At 41.5% G+C, this 23440-nt stretch overlaps 1 protein-coding gene across 2 annotated transcripts; it reads right to left on the bottom strand.

Moving 5' to 3' along the window:
* Positions 1-2343: 2343 nt before the first annotated feature.
* FBXO11 (F-box protein 11) lies at positions 2344-23381 on the bottom strand. 2 transcript variants are annotated; one of them, XM_028314594.1, is made up of 16 exons: positions 22984-23381; positions 20508-20754; positions 16952-17119; positions 15725-15929; positions 13229-13430; positions 12471-12695; positions 10637-10754; positions 10330-10456; positions 9817-10019; positions 9009-9132; positions 8439-8633; positions 7151-7456; positions 6482-6640; positions 4832-5001; positions 4221-4319; positions 2344-2674 (listed from the first exon to the last, which is right to left on the bottom strand). In XM_028314594.1, the coding sequence occupies exons 1-16, from the start codon at positions 23078-23080 to the stop codon at positions 2545-2547; spliced, it is 2775 nt and encodes a 924-aa protein (XP_028170395.1). In that variant the 5' UTR covers positions 23081-23381; the 3' UTR covers positions 2344-2544. The 2 variants fall into 2 exon arrangements, with proteins under 2 accessions (XP_028170395.1, XP_028170396.1); XM_028314595.1 differs by lacking the exon at positions 10330-10456 and having other exon boundaries at positions 10510-10754.
* Positions 23382-23440: the final 59 nt, after the last annotated feature.

Here is a 23440-nt window from a genome sequence, read left to right as displayed (position 1 = left end):
TGAAATAAAATGCTGATTGATAATATTATATGATGTATATCACGGCTTTTACAGTGGTATTTTCATGTATAAACAAAATATCCTGATTTGTATTCAATAAATTAAGAACATACTGACGATTCAATAAATAACAATAATTTTCACATTCAAATATATAAAGCATCGGCGCCACAATAATTTGGATGATACAATAAAGTCATAATAATTCTGCATGGGATTCAACTAAAATAAATTCACTTACACATTTAGCGATGATCACAGATTGAGGATTATAAAAAAGCAGATTCAGAACATACCGTGCTATGGAGAGACGTTTAACAATTCGAAACTTGCAATAGTGATTACTGAGTAATTTAGTTTTTCATTATAGCTTATTGGCTAACTTACGCTATCAGCACTCGGGCCGCTCACGCGCGGCTCATCCCAGTTAACATTGCTTCTCGATCGACATCAATACCAAATTTAAATTAACAATATAATAAAATATCAATTGTACCTAAGATCTTTTCCAATTAAATACGCACATTCGTTCTTAATTTGCATCTTAATATACATTAACGCGCCGCACGCGCTTGAATCCGAACGAGCGGCGAGCGCGGCTACATCATTCCATAATAACATACATGTTGTGATCAATAATAAAAATATAATGATACAAATACATTAATTGCTACATTTTCGATTATTGTGTGACATAAATATTTACAAAGCGCACCGGGAGCGCGACATTAGACGGCGGAGGCCGCCCCCGCGGGCGACTGCCGGCAGGAGAGCTACTAAATGCCCCAAAATAAAAGGAAATCTCGTCGTCAAAAAGATAAAAAATTAAGCATATCATTATAATACAGTACAAGCCATCCTGACCGACACAGTCGCCGGAACAAACTAGACGCTAGGTACTTCTCGTTCAGGAAACAAAACGACACTTCCCGCGATTACGAAACTATAGTAGACACATTATAATACGTTCCTACATCTTACAAAACGAATAACATTACTCTAAATAGCGATGCGCGATCTCTCGATACGATAGGACGATTACGATTCGGGAATGCATGACACTACTCGACGAAATACATAATTATTAAGTACCGATTATTTAAAACGCGGCCGAAAGGCGAGTCGGCTGTTTAACTAGAAAGTACAAAGTTGCAAAATACGTCCGAGTCGTCGCTGCGGGGTCGCGGCGGCCTCGCGCTGCCATCAGCTCTGGGGAACGCGGCTCACGCGCGTGAATTGTGCGTCTTTATGCCACGCGCATAACCTTTCGCCGAGTGAACGGACCAGACACGCGCGGGAAACGCGTCACCCAGAAACTAGAGAACGATTCACGCTTCTCCGTTTCCAAAGATCCGTTTCAACTAATAAAAGGTACGTAGGTCCAAGGAAATAGAGATTCATGACCATTCTTATCAACTCTGACTTGATCACTTTTCCCTAACTACCAATACGGCGTTTAGAAAAGGAAACGCTACAGCAGTGAGGGAGAGGATCAAGTAAGAGTTGATGGAGGCCGCGCGCGACTTACCGCGATTATACGTTCATATTCGATAGAGCTGGCACGAATGGATTGAATAAATTGAGCGTTCATCTTTAGAAATAAAATTCCACAGAGCCGACACAGTGACACGAGAGACAAGTGTGTTTTACTCGATATTTGATAATATAATCCTGCCGCGATTCCATCATCGATCGGCTCGATTCCTACAACTCGATGTAACTTCTTTGTATAAAAAATAAAGAAAAGATTAAAAAAATCGAGTTGTTCAACAACTATAAAACAGATATTTATTATTGCTTTTTCATTTACTGGATAGAACAGATAAGGAGATAGTCCAACTCAGGTTTGAGATAGAGATAAATCCTGTAATCAAACCCAGTGTCAATAAGAGTATTTTTTTATGCTTTGAAGAAGATAAATAAATTCCCTTAGTTTTAGACTCGGAATGATTCGCAGCATCACGAGATTCAAATCGAGTAAAACTACACTTCATTCACAAATCAAGCCGGTAAACTGTTTGAGCCAACAGGATACGTCGTAGTCACTTTTTTTAATAATAAATATCCTTGGACATTTTACACTGCGCTTCTAGTCCCAAACTAAGCAAAGCTTGTACTATGGGTACTAGACAACGGATATAAACATACTTAAATACTTTTTTTTTTTGTAAATACATACATATTATACATAGAAAACACCCAGTCCAATACAAACAAATATGTTCATGCACACAAATGTTTGTACTGTGCGGGAATTGAACCCGCAACCTCCGGAATAGTAGTCCGTTTCGAACCACTACACCAAACGGCCGACAATTATTACGACTTATCGGCTAGCATCTAATTAGGACTCGAAAAAAAAAAGTTTAGGCACTACAAACGTTCGCTCCATTCGTGTCAGAGGGCCTACTCCGCGGGGATTCCCGTTACGGCTATACCGGACAGAGTAGAGTTTAGAGTTGTGTCAGCGGGGACAGGGAGGGATCAAGGGGGGCAGGGCCTGGAACAACAACAGCGGGCGGGGGCGGCGTGGCGCGGGGACACTCAGTTCACCATCAGCGTGTGAGACTCCATGGGCGCGGCCGAGTCGTACAGGGTGTCTGTGTCCTGCGTAGGCTCGCCCTGCAGCTGGCACTGGTTCGACAGCGTCCCCGCGCCGCAGTCGCAGAAGAATCTGGACAAAGGAAAATCACTTTTAGCTGAAGGAGTCTAGGTGCAATTTTGATTCAGACTAACGGCTACTCTGAAACACGTTTACGTAGTTTCGGGTCTGTCACCGTCGCTCGCGATGGCATCTCGCTTTGCGTGAGAGGGATAGCGACATTCGAAACTTCGGATGTTTTTCGAAGTAACCCCGGTCCATTTCAACTCTTGTTAAAACATGCTGCGGTTAAAGAGCGAATTCCCACGTCATATATTGTTTTATGTAAATCGAATTTGCATGTTTAACACTGCGAATATTATTGAAATTTAAATAAGCAGATTGTTTACCTTTTTAACCCTTTATAGGACGGCCCATACAAAGTGGCCAATAAACTGGACAGTCACTTTACGGCCGATAATTCAATGATTTTTGTAACAATGTCGAACCTTATGATCATAAACGATAGCCAATAAAGCACGCTGGCCTAGAAACGAGCCAGCGCTCAAGGACGTCGCACGCAATCAAAAAATCGCGCTCTTTTTTAAGGTGGCCTGTCAACTGGCCACTGTGCACACCCGTACTAGTATTTGCTGCCATTGCAAGCAGACGATACATATTTCCGAGTGTAGTTCAATGTAAAAACATATCTTCGTAAAGAAGATGAGTAAAATAATAATGTTATAGTATATACTTTATCATCACGTGAAAATATAGTCGAAAACCGTAAAATAAACATGTTATTTTTGCAATTAAAAACAGACTAGTGTGTTGAAAAAGCCTTGTGTAGAAATTACACATGTGAATTTGAGGTGGTCTCATATTTATATGTTTTGATTTTTACACACAAATTATATCGTTTTATACTGAGTATATTATTAATTTTTATAATACAATAACATAATAAGCCCAAATATACGGGTTCGGTAGTTATACCCCATTATTATAACTGTTTAGGTATTTTTTCATACAAAATTATGTATATTTGTGGATAATGTATATAATAATCCTGGGTTTATTGAGTTTTCATTCACGTTTTTTTATTTTATAACATAATATTGTCTCTAAATTATTATATAATGTTTACTTTAGTTGACAAAACTTTTAATTTTGTTTTTTTTCATGTTATTTTTGGCTCAGAAGAAGAAATACAATCATTTTATTTGATACTCTGTTGAATATTATGTTTTTAGCCTAATTAAAGATTGATAACTAAATACGCAATTATTTTATTTAGTTTAATATGTAATTTACATAAAAATAACCGGGTTTTTTTATAAGTGTCCAGTTTACTGGCCAGTGATTTCACATGAATATTGGTGATTTTAGTGATGCAGAACGGTCAATGGTCAGTATACTGACCACTAGTTTTTTTGTATTTTCTCGTAAAATATCTAGTTTCTGATAATTTTATTAATACATGTTGTTATAAATAACGCTATAGAATATATATCCACTTAGAAATATAGCGAATTAAAAAAAAAGTTAGGGTGTGCGTTAAAGGGTTAAGGTCAGAATGCACATTTACATACACCTATGTACTTAAACACTATAATTTAATGGTTGTAAAATACATTACCTGTCATGACGGATGAACTCGACATCGTGACCAGAATGGCATGTTTTGATACAATTCACGCAAATGGCATTACGGTCTGTCGTATTGCAAGTCTGGCACCTGAAATGACAAAAGATTATAATGAGCTTTCATTTCTAACAAATCAATCACCACTCCTAAGTTGCCCCGTATTGAACATGTATTACTTTTTTAAGCCAGTTTTATGTGGTGTACAATAAAGAGTATCTGTCTTTGATATTAATATTAGGATATGAAACCAACACCTTTCCCTTCCCAGTAAACTGCTCTAACAGAGCAATTTCTTCAAAAGTTCATATAGAACCACTTTACCACTCAGCAGTGTAACTTCATAAGACCTATTTCGTCGCTGCGAGTGCAACACCGCGTATAGATCGTTTCATCTACGAAGACACGCCCCACCATTCTTCCGCTAATGTTTGAATGTTATCGGTACACGCTAAATTATGAATCTATAATGACGCTCGGATTGCTAGGATCAAACTCCCCGCACCCTCGACCAAAAATTGGTGGAGCGCGTCTTCGTGGATGAAACTATAACTCTTCAATAATAATTTTAAACTTTCCTGTAAGGGAATAAAGCCCAATATTACCTGTAGAAGTCGTGCATCGGGAAGGACGTATAAGACGAGATCTTGTAGAGGCACTGCCCGCCGCCGACCGCCTTCTCCACGGCGTCCTGGTTGCTGAAGATCTTGTTGCCGCGCACCAGTGGCGACACGCCCGACGCCAGGCACAGCCCGCCGAAGCGGTTGTTGAAGATCTGGGGCAGAAACAATGGGGTTTAGCTGGAAGTTGACTTTAGTGTTCATAAGATAATCCCAGAACGTAATTTAAATGACATTTCAACGACTTTTGCTATTCAGATTTCTTTTTGTCTATGTGATTCATAGACGTATCATTTATTAATCTATATATATAAAAGAAAGTCGTGTTAGTTACTTCGCTTATAACTCAAGAACGGCTGAACCGATTTAGCTGAAAATTGTCAGGGAGGTAGTTTAGAGCCAGGAGAAGGACATAGGATACTTTTTATCCCGTTCGAAATAAAAAAGTCTGCTTATTTATTGCCATTTAAGGCGGAACAAAGTTCGCCGGGTCAGCTATTAATCATAAAAGGAGGAGGTTCTGTTCGGCAGTATGTAATTTTTATTTTTATTAATAGAATCAAGCGAGACAACTGCCACAAACTGTTAGTACGCGGCAAAAAATACTTGTGTCCACGGCTGTAAACACAGCCAAACGATAAGGGCCTAAGCTAAAATTCCTCGAGAAACACTATGAGCAGCGTAATGTAGCGTAGCGCGGACACGTGCGTAGAGTATCTGACGCGCGACGGGGGCGGGCGCAGGTCGCCAGCGTTCGCCGCTCATACTAAGTCGTGCAACTTTTTTTTTTTTTTTATCCACAACGAGCAAGCTCTTGGCCTGTATCTCACCTGATGGTAAGTGATGATCAGGCCGAAGGTGGAAGCGAGCTTCACCCGGAATCCTCAACCAAGGAGGAACTAATTTCTTTCTTCCGCAATGTGGCACGGAAGCGTGAGTCGAGTATTCACACGTGCGGCGGGGCCAGGCGCATGCCACGGTCGCTTGCGGTTTATTTTATACTACGCGGGGCAACTAATAGGCGAGCGCACGCGTTGGGTGCTCCTTGCACGCGCACAAGTCTAGCGTAGGTCCTAAGCTGAATACACTCAATAAACTGCCACCAACTTATTTCGCGTTGGGAGTCCCATTGCCCTGGGCTAAAAAATTTCATCTTCAACGGGCCCGGACGACGAACGAACATCAGCTGTTTTGACAAATCCGTATAGCGGTGTCGTTTTGACAGTTAGTTGAAACGAAGCATAGACGTAATCTCATATGACAATGAAAATACTAGGAAGGTACGTCCATTACCGTGATACCGAATTTGCACCTCAGCTGAAATGAAAAACGGAGTGCAACTAAAGCCTGGTCCGTGAGCACGTAGAATCCCGTCCAATGACCCCAAGATATCCATCTTTATCGCTCGCGCGTAATTATATTGCTATCGCGACTGTGCGACGCGCGCCCGCAGTGAATGTGCGAGCGCGACAGCAACATAATTACGTGCGAGCGACAAGGATGGGCAGCTTGGGGTCATTGGACGGGATTCTACGTGCTCACGGACCAGGCTTTAGAGAAAAAGCACGTATGTATTGGAGACGTTAAAAATTAGCGTAATCTGGGCACTGTTTTAGACAGGGTAACTGCCGTTACCTGGTTGTGCTCGAGCGTGGCGGTGGCGTTGTTGGTGATCTCGACGCCAGCCGCGAGCCCGTCGAAGATGCGGTTGCGCCGCAGCACGGGGTGGCTCTGCGTGGAGATCAGCACGCCCGCCTGCGCGTTGCGGAATATGTCGTTCTCCTCTAGCACGCCCTAGGAAAGATTAATCATCATGAGCATCATTCATTTCATCTTCACTGTAAGGCCCAGAACAGACGGTGAAACGCAACTGCAACTGCTAGTTACTTTTGAGTTGCATCGTAAGTTTCTGTCATAGCGTCCGTTGAGAGACCACACATGACGCGACTAGTTTGAAACTTTCAGTCTCAGTTTCATTCATCAGAATCATCACAAAGTTGCAGTTTCGTTTCACCGTCTGTTCTGGGCCTAAGAGAACGACTTACGAATATTTAAATAGATAAACTATGTGTTTCTATGGCCTGGTTGCCACCAAGGCAGAGCAGAGCGGAGCGGAGAAGTGTTTTGAATAAACAATCAGAATTCATGATTTTTACTTCTCCTCGCTGTTTCGCACAGCTCCGACACGCGACGCGCCGCTGTCAAATTCTATAAAAAAAAATTGTCCGCCCGACACTTCACCGCTCCACCTTGGTGGAAACCGGGCCTAAGATCGTATTTAGACTCAGCAACTGGCATAATTACCTTTCCTCCATTAAAAATACAGATGCCCCCATCTCGGCCATCAAAAATCTTATTTCTCTTTAAAGTGGGATTGGAATCAGTCTTTATCCATACACCGGCCATGGCGTTGTCGAATATCTCGTTCTGCTCGAGCAGGCCCAGACCGCCATTGTAGACCAGCACGCCGCCATTTTGTCCTCCCCAGATCTTGTTGCCCCGGATCACCGGGTTGCTCCCGGTCCGGATTTGCACGCCCGAGTATAGGTGGTTGAATATGTCGTTGTCTTCTAGTTTCCCGTGCCCGTTGTCGTAGAAGTATACGCCGACCTGTAAATAGATTATATACCCTAGAACATCGACTTATAACAAGATGTCAGATTTCACATTTAATTCTTTTTGGTTTTGAGATGGAAAGTTTTCCAGTTTGTAAAGACTCCACTAAAAATTTCTTTTTAATATTTAACTACCTTCATGGTCGAGTGGCGTACCGCATGATGTCGCCAGATGTAAAAAGAAACAAAAGAACCGCAACTTCGAAAGAGCCGTGTGCAGGGCCCACACCGACTTGCACGCAGTGCGTCCACATTGGATCTTGCGCTTATGAGCTGTGCGCGATCGAAGCGCGGTGGATATTCTGTGTGGGCCTAAAGTCCGGTCGCCGAGCAGATAGAATTTCGTTTAATACCCCAAGCTTCCCATCCTTGTCGCTCGCGCAGACAATGCTCGCGACTGTGCGACGGGCGGCCGCAGTGAGTGTAAGAGCGCGACAGCAATGAAATTACGTACGAGTGATAAGGATGAGTAGCTTGGGGTCACCGAACTATATTCTATTAATTTTAATAATTTTAAATAAATGTTTTAGTTATGTAAATGAATAATTAAAATACAATTTTAATAGAATTGAATTTCAATGTAATTTTAATGGTTATGGTGTTTTTTGTTTGTTTACTCTTGTATGATTGCCCTGTTTTTCTTCTTCTTTCCCTGTACATTGCGCCCCCCTGCTGACAACAGAGGGCCCCCGCTGAAAATCAGTTTCGAGACAAGCCCTGGCGCGGTCTTGATGTATGTGAGCGGGTGCCTTTTTGTCAGAGGGGCACAAGCAGCTATCTGTACATTAATTTGTGTATCTCCTTCATTGTGTACCTATGTTTTTCCTGCTTGTATGTCTTTCTTTCAAATAAAAAATTATTCAATTCTATTCTATTTGCTGTAAGAGCGCGACAGCAATAAAATTACGTACGAGCGATAAGGATGGGTAGCTTGGGGTCACCGAACTATATTCTATCTGTTTAGGGTTCAAACATACCTGTTTCCCGGAGTGGATACGGTTGCGGCGCAGCACAGGCGTGGAGCCTGTGGTGATCCACACGCCGGCGAGCGTGTTGGCATACACCTCGTTCTCCTCGATGAGTCCCTGCCCTTTCTCGTGCACATAGATACCTCCATGCTGCCCGTGGTGGATCTTGTTGTGCCTCACTATTGGGTCGCTGTTCGTGCGAATCTGTCACGTGATACATAGAACGTTTTAGAACAGAGTTTAGGCGCCTTTTTTCCACTAGGCATGTGCCATAAGGACTGCGCGATAGACGGGGCTCTCTATCAGCTCTTAAAAAGCTAAATTTTAATTTAAACAGTAACCTGTAAATGCTGCCGTAACATACTCGTTTTATACGAAAGCATTTTCCTTATTTTTATTATATTTTTTTAGAAGAAAAGAGCTCCGCTTGTCGCAAATGCCCAGGGCCCCCAGTAGATTTAAGACGGCCATAAGCACATCCTAAGATGTAGAAAAGTTTTACATTTAAAATGTGGGTATTACACCAGTTCGTTATAAAACAATTACAGATAATATGTCATAATGATGTCATCAACATACCTGTATACCAGCTAAAGCGTTTCCATAAATATTATTGTGCTCAATGAGACCGCGGCCCTCTCCAAATATGTACACGCCGCCTTGATGGCCGTTGTAAATCTCATTGCGACGAATGGTGGGATTGCTGTAATAAAAGGAGGAACATTGAAAAGATTTTCAAATAAGCTTCAAGAAAAATCAACGAAAAGTACTTTGAGCGAAAGCTGTTAGTTTCCATTTAGGTAATAGACAAATGTTGGCTACATTTAGTAGCTTTTATTTGTAACCTCATGGCATAGTAATGTAGACCAATTTGGTTAACAAAGAATAACTTGATCGTCACGTATTTGGTGAAGCGAAAATAGTGTTGTAAAATAGACAAGAGACAAAACTTAAACAACACACATCTATTATTTTCTAAATTGGTGATTCCGCTGTCGTAAAATCAACTCTAGGAATCCACTGCTGGAACTGTTAAAAGGCCTCTCCCAAGGATTTCCAAAACGACCGGACTAGCGCTTCATTAGATCAGTCTACCGATCCGCGGTCGCCCGCCACTCGAGATCTTTTCTTCCTCAACAGTAGACAGTTCTAAGAGCTATAAGCCCCGCCCACTGCCACTTAAATTAGGCAATTCTGCAAGTATCACAAGGAGTTACTATGATGAAATGCCAAAGAAGGTCACTGACCTATTGGACGTGATCCAGACGCCCGCGAAGTTGTTCGAGTGGATCTTGTTGTCTATGAACTGCCCGAGGCCGGCTCGTGCACGTAGATGCCGCCCGTCTGCCCGTGGTGGATCTCGCAATGACAACGTTCATCAACTCACCTATTGGACGTGATCCAGACGCCCGCGAAGTTGTTCGAGTGGATCTTGTTGTCTATGAACTGCCCGAGGCCGGACTCGTGCACGTAGATGCCGCCCGTCTGTCCGTGGTGGATCTCGCAATGCACGACGGTGGGGTTCGCGCCGGCCTTCACTTCGAACCCGGCGATTCTGTTGTTGTGGATGTCGTTCGCTTCGAAGTAGCCCTGTTGGGGTGAAGATTATTAGTGATTGAGATCTGTGATAGTCATCATCAAGTCAATTAGTCTTCACTGCAGGATCAGAGCCCTCTTCCATTTACCAGAGGTAAACGAAAGAAGCAGATTGCAATGATAGGATATGTTTACGATTTCATAATGTAGGTATTCTTGCTTCTGGCCTAAACTTCGACTTTTTTCTTGTTTGAAGGTAAACCTCTCTCCGGAAATATAAATACACACCCTCTGCTTCGCACAGGTACAATGTATTGTACTTAAACCTTCCTTACTGCACACAAGTGTTGCAAATCCGACTCACCAGTCCATTCTCGAAGGTGAATATTCCGACATCACGACCGTGATGTATGTGGTTGCGGCGCATGATGGGGTTGGCGAAGTTCTTGACCCATATCCCGGCCAGCGCGTTGCGGGAAATCTCATTATCTAGGTAAGCTCCCTGCGCGTAGTCCGTGATGTAGGTATTGTATATTCAACTCACCAGTCCATTCTCGAAGGTGAATATTCCGACATCACGACCGTGATGTATGTGGTTGCGGCGCATGATAGGGTTGGCGAAGTTCTTGACCCATATCCCGGCCAGCGCGTTACGCGAGATCTCGTTGTCTTGGTAAGCTCCTTGCGCGTAGTCCGTGATGTAGAGCCCCACGTTCTCACAGTCACTAATGTCGCAGTGCTTGATCACGGGGTTCGCGCCCGCGCCACTGACACACACCGCTGCACCAACTGTGGGAAAGAATTATATGTTTGAGGTTTGCCAACAACTTTGTCTAAAGTTTCGAATGGTTCTATTTCTGTCACGTAAAGCGAGTCACTATGAGCTACAGTGAGTTAGGAAAGGAAGTCACAAGTTCTTAGTATTGACCACTACATTTTTAAGGTCATGTTCAACACACGCGTAAGATTTTATTGATTAGAGGAGAGTCGTATGTCACTGCTGCTGGCGATCGTTGATGTCCTGCCGTGTTGACGACTCTGCGACCCTGGGACCTTAGATGCGGGTAGCGCAGGACCAGTCATTATCGAAATCCTTGGAGGAAGTCTTTGTCCTACAGTGGACATCATTTGGCTGAAACGAACGTGTAGACTCACCGACACTGGCGCTGCGTATGATGCAGTGGTCGATGGTGGGCGAGCAGTTGTCGGACACCTCGAGGCAGTAGTGCTTGTGGTGCTGCATAGTGCTGGTTGCATCAGGCGAGAACTTCAGCGTCACGTGACGCCCTCAGAGTAGGTCAAGTTGACTCCGCCTCGTTAGCTATCAATGTTGGCGTGTGAACTCACCGACACTGGCGCTGCGTATGATGCAGTGGTCGATGGTGGGCGAGCAGTTGTCGGACACCTCGAGGCAGTAGTGCTTGTGGTGCTGCATAGTGCTGGTAGCATCAGGCGAGAACTTCAGCGTTACGTGACGCCCTCAGAGTAGGTCAGAGTTGACTCCGCCTCACTAACTATCAATGGTGACGTGTGGACTCACCGACACTGGCGCTGCGTATGATGCAGTGGTCGATGGTGGGCGAGCAGTTGTCGGACACCTCGAGGCAGTAGTGCTTGTGGTGCTGCATAGTGCTGGTAGCATCAGGCGAGAACTTCAGCGTTACGTGACGCCCTCAGAGTAGGTCAGAGTTGACTCCGCCTCACTAACTATCAATGGTGACGTGTGGACTCACCGACACTGGCGCTGCGTATGATGCAGTGGTCGATGGTGGGCGAGCAGTTGTCGGACACCTCGAGGCAGTAGTGCTTGTGGTGCTGCATAGTGCTGGTAGCATCAGGCGAGAACTTCAGCGTTACGTGACGCCCTCAGAGTAGGTCAGAGTTGACTCCGCCTCACTAACTATCAATGGTGACGTGTGGACTCACCGACACTGGCGCTGCGTATGATGCAGTGGTCGATGGTGGGCGAGCAGTTGTCGGACACCTCGAGGCAGTAGTGCTTGTGGTGCTGCATAGTGCTGGTAGCATCAGGCGAGAACTTCAGCGTTACGTGACGCCCTCAGAGTAGGTCAGAGTTGACTCCGCCTCACTAACTATCAATGGTGACGTGTGGACTCACCGACACTGGCGCTGCGTATGATGCAGTGGTCGATGGTGGGCGAGCAGTTGTCGGACACCTCGAGGCAGTAGTGCTTGTGGTGCTGCATAGTGCTGGTAGCATCAGGCGAGAACTTCAGCGTTACGTGACGCCCTCAGAGTAGGTCAGAGTTGACTCCGCCTCACTAACTATCAATGGTGACGTGTGGACTCACCGACACTGGCGCTGCGTATGATGCAGTGGTCGATGGTGGGCGAGCAGTTGTCGGACACCTCGAGGCAGTAGTGCTTGTGGTGCTGCATAGTGCTGGTAGCATCAGGCGAGAACTTCAGCGTTACGTGACGCCCTCAGAGTAGGTCAGAGTTGACTCCGCCTCACTAGCTATCAATGGTGACGTGTGGACTCACCGACACTGGCGCTGCGTATGATGCAGTGGTCGATGGTGGGCGAGCAGTTGTCGGACACCTCGAGGCAGTAGTGCTTGTGGTGCTGCATGGTGCTGGTTGCATCAGGCGAGAACTTCAGCGTCACGTGACCGGCGTACGCGCGAGCCGCGCCTTCAGCGAAGGTCAATGTAGACTCCGCCTCGCGCTCCAGAACCACCGACTCCGCCACGTTGCCGGCGGCGCAACCTGCGATGTGTACCAGTGAGTTTACTCACGTCTAGTTGTTGGTGGGAAAAGTTTTAACAATTCAAATTATAAGTCAAAAATCATTAAATTTTTAGATAGCAGCTTTGAGCGTCGTTTCCTGGGAATGTTAAGAAACATGTTAGGAAATTTTATTTCCAAGGCCACAAAATGCAATGTCTTAAAATCAAACCACTACCACAGACTATAAAATTTTAAACTGCCGATTGTAGACATCAAACTTGCTAAAACTATCTCTCTAGTTGCAAGGAGTTGCGGAGAATGGAGCGTACCTAGCTTTAGTGAGAAATTTTCGAATGCTGCGAAGTTACTAATATAACAATGTTTAATTTTGTTGGATTATCTAGCTCCGCATTATACTACTATTGATCCTATTTGGTGGAGAATGGTGCTAGCAAAATTGTTACAAAATTGTTAAGTTATTAAGATTTAAGTAGCACAAGCCCTCGATGTAACTGTTTGCTGTCCCAAATAAAGAGTGAAAAACAAAAAAAAAGTATTTCACGTAATGTTACCTATGAGCTGCACGTCCGTATCAATGGCCAGGCACTCCTCCTGGTACAGGCCAGCGTGCACGAACACCAAAGCGGGCTGGTGGGCCGGCGTGCGGCGGCACGAGCACGCGCCCGCGCCGCACGCGCAAGCCGCGCCGGTCGCCGCCGTTCCGCCGGACGCCGATGAACCGCCGCCGCGCTCCTCAACGTATTCCAGAGCCGCCTGCGAGTGGTTGAAGGTTAGACGATGATGGTAATGTAGTATATGTACATACGACACAATATGGAAGTCACGTTGCGGCTTTGATAAAGCCGAACACATAAAAATCAGTCCGACTATAGTCCATTCAGCGTAAGATGGTGATTATGACAGTTCTATTTAGTGAGGCGCTCCTTATAAACCTAATCGATATTTTTTAGAATCGAGAATATTTTCTATAGAAATCTAATCGCCTTTTATTTGTTTGATTTTTAATCTTGATCAAAATTATATCTATGAATTTGAACTATCTGGAAATGGAATAAACGTAAATATTCTTAGTGGTACAAAATAAATCACAAAGAATTAAATATATGCATTTTATTCAATAAAACATCAAAATAACAATAACAAACAATACGTGGAGAAATCGCATAAAACAAAACCGTCATCAAAGGCAAACGCACACGTACTGACTTAGCTTTGACCTGCCTGAGATAATAATCGTGATTCGATTTTAAGATGACCACCATGCCGATTACTGATTTATTGCGATTGTGTATGTCCCATCCCTATGAGCAAAAGTTCCGACTAACGCAGAAGCAATTCATTTCATATTTTTTCACAATTTTTTCTAAATAATAAACTAATAAATAATTAGAAATTCTTGTTTCGGTTAATTGAGAAAGATTAGTGATTGATATTTTGGAAGGATGAAAACACACAAAAGTAAATTGATTTTTACAACTCAATATTTTTATTCGTAGAAAGTTAGAATCATAAAACCAAACGTTTTATCTGTCTAAATCACCATCATAAGTTGAATGAACTATAGGTTGTATAAACTTTAAAGGCAAAGAACAATAATAGAACTGTCAGAAGCATAAGAAGGTTTGCCACAATGCATACTGCATGCATCATTGCTAAAATCTGAAAAGAAAGACGTAGGTACTCAAGACAACTCAACCATGTATAAAATGATTTCAACTTTTAACAGTCATGCAGGAAAAATAGTAAAGGGCTTATTAGATTATTTGATCCCAATCATTCATATTAAGATCCTAAAATTAAATGTCATGTAATGATAAAAAGTAGCATGAATTTTGTGAAAATGTGTTAGGTAGTCATTTTAATTTGCTAGAACTGATCCTTGCAACTTCAATATTGTGCCGTTCTCATGCTGGTTATGTTATTTCTTCAGCTTACTGGCTGACGCCGGCCTCGGGCGGGAGCCCATGGCCCGACCATCTGGCCAGAGTGACGGCCGCCGTCTCGCTGACACTTTATGGCCATGGCAGCGCGCCGCACAGCGACAGAGAGCGATAACTAAGGGCCATAGCAGACATGCTACTTTAGCATCAACGATTGGTATTGGACCCGTTTTCGTTGCATCAATATACGGCTTAGGTATTGATGCGATGTTGCATTGAGATTTGGTGACTCTCAAACGCCGATCATCGATGCTAAAAGTAGAATATCCACTACAGGCCTCTATATTAGTGAATGAGGTTGTGTAATGAAAGTTTTATTTTTCCAAACGTGTTATTAGCGTGACTAACAAATCAAGCCCTCGTCCTTGTAACTACAAGGACCCATTAATAACACACAAGTGTATGTAAATGTATGCATAACATGTTTTGATTAAGTTTTCAGATCACTCTGCATATGACTGAAAAAAATGTGTAAACAAATAAAAATAAACACAAACAAGTGAACCTTTTTTATCAATTCAAAGCCCAAATTGGGCAAGTAAAGTTGCTTTTATCCACGTCATAAGAGTATCCAAATTATAAATAGCAACAAAGGTAGTCAAGTGTGCCGTTTATTTCCTAGAAACTGTCCTATCGGTATTGCCCTCATTAGTTGAAAACTCAAACTGGCGGGCGGCCAAAATACATCAATGCCAGTCATAACCTAACAGCTACAAACAGCATCACACCCAATGACTATTACAGACGAAACAAAAGGGATCTAGTCATTTCCGAAATGGAAAACCACAACCACTAAAATGCTTTTAAAAATGTATAGTTTTAACATTGCTCATAAAAAAGAACAACCGGTTTAGTCGCCTTCTTCTATTTTTCACAATTATTACAGATGAGCTATAACTCTCAGATCCTTTTTATTTTTTCTAACCAATTTACAGAATCACATTTTCTTGAGCTGAAATTCTGGAACAACATTGTTGAAATTTCAGTTGGATGCCTTCGACGGATGTAATCTTGGGGATTATCACCGCTCATGTCCACGTAGTATAGTGTAGACTGGCGTACCTGAAAACGTTACAAATATCGGCCAATTTTCCTAAGATCACTCACCCTTATTGTGTTAAAGTGTTTGATCCTCGAGTCCTTTTTCGGACGGTAGTTGGGGCGCACGTGTATGCCGTAGTACAACTGCCTGAAGCTCTCCTTCCACGGGTTCTCTGCATCGCACTCGTCTGCAGGGACGAACTCGAACTGGCAAGGCGCCGGGTGCATGAGCGGCGTGTCGTATTCAAACACCGATTGGTAGAGGCTTTTCCTATTGACAAGATGGATTCGTCAATACTTTGATTTGAACAGGCAAAAGTACTTTTTTTTGTGTGTGTGTGTGTGTGTGTGTATGATGACTATTTGAAACCACAGGACATAACCGAATCAGTGCCTCAGATATGGGAACGGCGCGGGATGGGTGACACATGTCGTGACAAATCATGCAAGTCTGAAGCACCTCTGAAGTCTCGCTGACGGTTGACGTCACAAAATCACCCTCCCGTGCCACTCCCATACCATACCTCAGGTACTGACTCAGTTACTATTAGTGCACTAGACTTGTAGATAGTAAAGAGGCGTCATATAGATTGATTGAGGAATCAATAAAGAGGTGTTTCGACTCGGGCGATTGATAAAGTTGTTCTGAATCTAAAGAAACATCAAAATTCATTCCATGTTAGTAGCTAGTTTCGGGAACTGTAATCGCCAACAACGGAACTGATGTTTTATGCATCAAAAGATGCTACAGCAATGTTAAAGTACGATACTATACTCAAATGAGCATTACCATGTACATAAGAACAACATTTTTAATTCATGATCACCGCAAACAATTATCTCCAAAGTTAGGCACAACGTATTCTTCACGCGCCTTTATAATTAGTTGTAATCATGTAAATGTAAAATTTAAATGTAATTATTGATGGTAATGTGTAGTAAATCTTTAGTTGAAGTTTCACTCGGCGACATGTGGACAGAAACATACGTTTTAAAAGAAAACATGTCTCTTGATTTATTATAGCAAAAATTTTGCAACTACAGTGACTAGAATCGACGCCACCATTGAAATTATCAAAAGCAAGAGCTCAAAGATTAAATGTGTGTCCGAATTTAAATGAACCTAATCGGTAGGCACAGTATTTTCGGAGCCACGCGCGCACAAAGACAGAAGCGCGTTACGGAAGATAAGGTTTAATCAGGATAGAATTTGTTCCAGGCTTCATAGAACTACAACTATTAAACCCAGTCAAGACCAGATTCATACGATCGTGTGATACTAGCTCCACTTACCATAGCTCAGTGTCGTTGGCGATGGTGTTGAACCTCTTGCAGACCTGCGCGACGCGACACAGGTCCCGCTCGGTGAGGTGCGAGAGAATGCACAGGAGCACCTCATCGGGCAACTCATATTGCAAATACTGAGATACATTGCACACGTCGACGCCCTGAGACAGCGACCTGAGGACAAAGATCGTTGAGTTAACACTACGAATCGTCATGATTAGGGCCCTAATTAAAATAGCATCATGATCATCAATATCATCATCAACAGCCCTTTATACAGTCCACTGCTGGACTACGAGGCTCCTCCACTATAGTTGAGGGTTTTGCCATAATCTCCACGCTTGGCAGGCGGGTTGGAAGATCGCAGTTTAAAAGATTGATGTTTTTCAGAGAAAGCTGCTGCCCGTTCTCTGTTTGATGTGTAGTAGTCCCTAAGTCGCCTCTTACGACACCCGCGGGAAGAGTAGGGGTTGGTGACAAATGTATTCTACTCTGCCGTCACCACACGGCACAAAGCATAAAGTGCAAGATCCATTGGTGTTTAACATTTTGTACTTGATGAACTGTCGCGTTCCATCATAATCGTAGCGGACTCCGATTATTTTAATTGTTCACACACGGACTTAGGGCCTTGCAATTTGATGGCCTACCGAGTAATAATTACGAGCGTGGGTGGCTCCTAGAAAAAGTACAACCTTCAGCTGCGTGAGATTTGGCAAGAGCCTGCGGTACTGTAAGGTGACGGTGCAGCAGCTGATGCCACCTCCCATTCACCAAACATACTTACGATCTCCATTGTCATTTCATCGTGTTAAATCGATTTAGCAAATCGTAACGCATTATGATTATCATCCTTTTGATGTTTGCGACAGAAGTTTTAAACTAAAAACGAATTCCGTTATTGTTTAAATTGGCCCTAACATGATTTGGCATTGATAAATATAATTTTCAATTTGTATGTCGTAAACTATGCATTTATAGCCTGACCAGGAACGTAAAAACCCTGGCATAGAGGCGCGTCAATTGCATTTGATAGTGCAACACTGAGTACAGTCGTACCTGTGTTAAATTAATAGTATCAGGATTCAGGATTACGGGCAAATTGGAATTTTTCATAAATTAACGAAAAAATATTATTATAGGTAACCTGGTTTAAATAAATTAAATGAAACCATCAATCGAGTAAGTAGGATTTATTTTATTATTCATCAATAATCAAATTCAGAACTTGAATATTCAACTGCAATGTCTGCTCATGAATGCTTCAAACTCGGTACTTCTTTCCCAATTCCATAAAATTCAACACTTAGAAAGTGACAAAAAAGTTAAAATAGGTAGTTGAAACAAACCACAGCTAATTTTCATAGTGGACTGTACTATGCGATAAACATGTCAGTCAATTTGACAACCTTTGTCGAAAACATTATTCAATGAAAATATTGTCCGAACCCTTAGTATTTCTCTTCGACAAATACTTTAACACATTGTGAACCACTTTTCTTTCACGACTATAAAAAGATTTTAGCAATTTAATTCACAAAATCAATTGCGCACATTTAATATAAAGTTTGTTTACACTTTGACAGCAATAGACTGACATGCAAGATGACATGTCAATGAAGTTTTCAGTTACTGTTGCCATTAAAAGAAATTAGTACCATTAGTTTTCCGCAACATGGCGAGGGTTTTTATGTTCCTGGTCAGGCTATAAATGCAACTGAATACGAGTTACGCTATACCAGATTCTATTATTGTAATGTTAATTACAAACTACATTATTGATTTAATTGAAGATAGAATAAACGTTTACATCCTGGTACATATGGTAATAGGAATCAGTAGCAATCTGGTAAAGAGAAAGCTAACTTACGTAAAGTAAATGTATATGAATATACAATGTAACGAAGTACTTAGGAATCAAACAAGCTTTTTGCCGCGACTACATTCATACACTAATTGCAATTGGACGTGATGCACAAAATAATGATCAATACTTCATATTTCGCTCTTTCAAGTAGCGTCTGGAAAAATCTAGAAAAGTCGAGCGCGATTGTTACATCGAGCTAACCAGTCCATTTCACATGCGCCCTGCGAATTACGATTGCAAGCTGTGCCGTGGTCTTTATTAAATTGTTTACCATCCGCAAGACATTTTGACCTTTACGTTGTAAAGAAAGCGCGATGCAGTGCATGCTACTAAAATGTCTGACAGTAATAATATCGTCTTGATTTGTTAAATAAAAATGCTTATGAACACATACCCCATTTGCCAAATACAAATCACAAAGTCGTGAAAATAATGACTGAATGAACAGTGACGAATAAACGTCAATGACTAATTTGTTTATTCATTTTTCATTGTATTCATTATTAATATTCATAATACACATTTTCAAGAATGTGACAAAATTAAATGCAGTTGGTACGGCGAGGTGACTGAAAGTAAACACGTGTGGAATTTATGGAGATTTGATTCCCGAAAGAGCTGTCGTAATACGAAATTCGTATAATAATTTACAACTCATTGGAGGATAAATTGAATAAAATTACGCATGTAAAAATAAAAGTGAAGTGTGTGCAAGTGTAGTGAAGGTTTAATCAAGATCGTGCACGACACCCTTAATAATTGCATTAAATGTAAGTTAAATGACACGGGTATTCCCCAAGATATACGGTATCGGGAATGTACAGTATTTAATGTTACAGGATTTCCCCTTTGTGATACTAATTCTAAAACTCGAATCAACTACAAGATTCATAAAACATTTTTAATATGTAGTTATTTACTTCACTTACCTTACGCCACACTCATCCTTCCATCAATTTGTAGACGAGTTTGGATGTATTGTATGATCTTCGACATCATAGCTGATTTAAAGCCTTTTATCCTAAAACATGAAAAAACCGCAGACTGGTACTGAAGGGTCGATAGCGAGTCGCTTTGACACTATTTTATATCATGTTATTCACACCTCTCGTTCTCACCCCTGATAAAACTCCTGTATAGTTAGGAATGTTAGGATCTTCTAGCTTGACCGCAAATATGAAGGACGGAGAAACGCCTCCAAAACGAAAACTCAGAATGCTTCATTAGATTGTAAGCTTTTCGCTAGACCTTTGCAATGTAAGTTATGAATATGGGACTATTCCCACATCTTGTTCCACCGCTTCAACTCCTGTGTAGCCAGGACCTACAGCTTGACCGCCAATAAAAAGCCAATCAGTGACGGACGGAGATACACCTCCAAAAATACACCTCAGACCTTGCTTCATAAGATCAGACATTTGAAGTTAGTAGAATATGGGGCAGGGCACCGACGAGATGGTCGGACGCGGTGAGGAAGACGGTGGGCGGGAGTTTGCATCGTGCGGTCCACACAGCTTATGACCACAGTCTGTGGAGGAACACTATCTGTGGTCGCGATCCTCATCAGTGAAGGACCGAGGAAGAAGAAGAATATGGGACTATTGCCACCTCTCGTTCCCACCGCTGCAACTACCCATGTATGCTGGATCTGTAGCTTGACCGCAATAAAATAAGTTAGTACAGTAGTGTACTTACGTCCTAGGCCTCTTCCGGGCCGGTAGAGAGCAAGCGCCCGAGGGCCCGGGCTCGTGGTACGCGGGTGGCGACTTGCGGCGCAGGTCGTAGGGGCTGTGATGGCCGGCCGTGGTGGCGGGCGCGGCAGCGGGCACCGGTGGGGAGCCGCCGCCGCCGCCGCTGCCACTCGGCCCGGCACATGCCGCTGTGGCCGCCATGGCACTGCCGGTTACGTTGTTCGGGCAGGGGACTGATTCACATGGCTCGCCTGGGGATTTAGGGATTAGCTTTAGAACTTGCTCTTTATGCCATGTGGAATGAATAATAGTTTTCTTAAATTTTTCATCAAATAACAACTACTTTAATGATAATCTAATATTAGTAATTTTATTAGTTTTGAACATTTCTAGGCAAATAGCCAATAAGTGAAGCATAGATTTGTTGTTGCAAACAAATCACAGCTTGACAATAATAAATAAAAAATGAAATCTATAAACAATGTAATTAATTTATGTGCCAACTAGTACCTATGATCTATTGAATTGCTTATTTCAAGTAAATAGATAAAATAATAACTAATTTTAATGCTTCTACAGGCACAAACAAAATAATGTTTACAATGGATCAATTAAAGTTCATTATACTTTTTTGTTAAAATTATTATTTAACCTAAATTATTCACAAAATATTTTTTAAGGTTTTATTCTACATGAAAAAATCGCTAGTTACATGGCAGGCTATCATTTTACATGTGTGTAACATTGTTACAAAACAATGAAGGTAACAAAATAATGTATATTTTTTTGTGTTTCTGTAACTAGAGAAGCACAGTCTGCCTCTGCTTTATGCAGGTATTACTACTTGTAATTTTTTCATGCGTGCACCACATAATTTTAGATGTAAACATTAACAATTTCCCATTGAAAGCCATAATCTCATAAAAATCTTAAATAGTTTCTCAAATAATATTGCATTGTTTAAAATAGACTGTGTTGAAATTAACCTGATATTGTTATACATTATTTACACAAATTCATGACACAAATGAGTTACGAGTTATATCCTATAAAGCGCTTAGTGATTAATGGAGCGTACAAAACAAAACAACATTTCTAACATCCTCTATGTGCAGTCAGCGTCAAATAGTAAATAATGACACCCAAAGCAGCCAAAAAGTTACAACATTATAACATTATTCCAATTGCAACAAAAACGTGTTGCGAACTTTTGACTACTTTGGGTGTCACGAACTATTTGACACTGACTGTACCTAAAAATAAGATTTTTTGTACATAAAACAGATTAATACATTAATTTGGTTATCTAACAGTCATGGCCAAGCTAGCTAGGGGGTAGATAAACCCTAGTTCCTGAGTATAACAACAAATGTTATCAGCATGTTAGTTTCCAAGTGGTTTAATGGTTGATGCAAAAACAAATAAACAACAAAATTAAATAATAATTTATCATAAATTCATAAGTGCATGTTTTAATACAATTATAAAAAACAACAAAAAGGATTGTTGTACAAAAAAATATATCCCCATACTAATCGGTTGATTATTTAAGAGAATTTGTATGACACCCTGTATTAAACGAGTTCTTTTCTTCAAACAATATTCGACCGAAACCTAAAAAGAGTTACTTTTAGAAAAAAAAAAATCTTAACCTAAAAAGAGTTACTTTTAGCACTGTTGATTTTTCATAAATTTGGAAAAGACTATAAATAATGTTTTCATACATATTGATTTCATTTTTCCCTTCAAACTCAAAAAGTCAATAATCTATAATCTAGAATTATATTAAATTTTATTCAATGAATACCTACTTTACTTATCATGTAGATAACATTAACAACAGAATAAGTCAACAAATTGTTAGTAAACTATCTTCATGAACTAGCCTCAGTGAATATTGTAAACATAATTAAACAACACACTTTTCAAGCTCAGGATCACATTTATGTCCTATCATTAATACTACAAAATGAATACAAAACCAGTTTAATGAAAATAACAAAAAATCAATGAGTTTGACATGTTAGTACCTCAGGAAAAAAGAGACGAAAACATGTTTTGTCTCCACTTCTAAAACACAATAGGATGGGAGATGCTAGAGAACAGCTGTTTCGCCATGCCATGTAAAATAAGTTTTCAGCTAGCAAATCAATACCCACATTGCGCAAAATGTCACTGAAATGCGCTACTCATATCTTTACCCAACGTGGAATGCGAAGAAACGATGTGAATTTGCATGCCAATCAACGCAAGGAGAACAATGATCAACGAAATAAAAACTTTGTAGCTGGCCCGAAAAACATTTTTTCTCAATTGCAATGTCAGAAATGCTTCCACCTTGGGTGATTCATACACAAATGAAAAGACTAAATAGCTTACACCATATTTTCTTAAAATTCGGATGTTGCACATTTATGGAAATGTCGTTATCGAGCTGTTCGTAAAAGATTGGGGCGACATCGGCGACCCGGATTACTTACTTGATTGTGTCCTAGAAGGTAGAGGTATCCGATGTCCGCCTTTTCTTCGCGATCTACGGACGTAAGAACGCGAAGAGGAAAACGAGGCACTAGGCATTATTTCTTTAGACACTTATTTTCACTAGAATCCAGCCCTAAACAAAGGAGACACCCGCACTAAAACCGACGGCCATTTTCTGTTTAGATTAGATTGGGAAACGGCACGGGAAAACCAATATTACACCACATGAGTAGTTGTGAGAGCTAAAATGTATTGTTCTACAAGATTAACACTAAGCACTGACACTAAAATTGTAATAGTTAACTCATAAAAATCATTATCTAATTAATTACACTAAAATATTCACACTACCCCCGAGACATGGGCGACTCTTCAAAAAATATGGCGGATCGGATTAACATGGCGGCGGCGTCAGCAGCGACCTCTGCTGGGTTATTTGACAAAATGTTATACTTT

Source organism: Ostrinia furnacalis, unplaced genomic scaffold (genome assembly GCF_004193835.3).
Source record: "Ostrinia furnacalis isolate ACB-3 unplaced genomic scaffold, ASM419383v2 OfSCF4827, whole genome shotgun sequence".
In the NCBI taxonomy this organism is placed as follows: domain Eukaryota; kingdom Metazoa; phylum Arthropoda; class Insecta; order Lepidoptera; family Crambidae; genus Ostrinia; species Ostrinia furnacalis.
Note: the sequence above shows the minus strand (reverse complement) of the source record. Positions and strands in the feature narration are given on the sequence as shown.

Bases quoted from the DNA above. Each gene is read 5' to 3' on its own strand.
- FBXO11 (XM_028314595.1), bottom strand. From the start codon at position 23,080: ATGCCTAGTGCCTCGTTTTCCTCTTCGCGTTCTTACGTCCGTAGATCG. The intron at 17,120-20,507 runs GTAAGTACACTA...CTTTGTCCTCAG, and splicing joins GCCCGGAAGAGGCCTAGGAC to GTCGCTGTCTCAGGGCGTCG. The intron at 9,133-9,816 runs GTGAGTTGATGA...CTTTTATTACAG, and splicing joins GTCTGGATCACGTCCAATAG to CAATCCCACCATTCGTCGCA.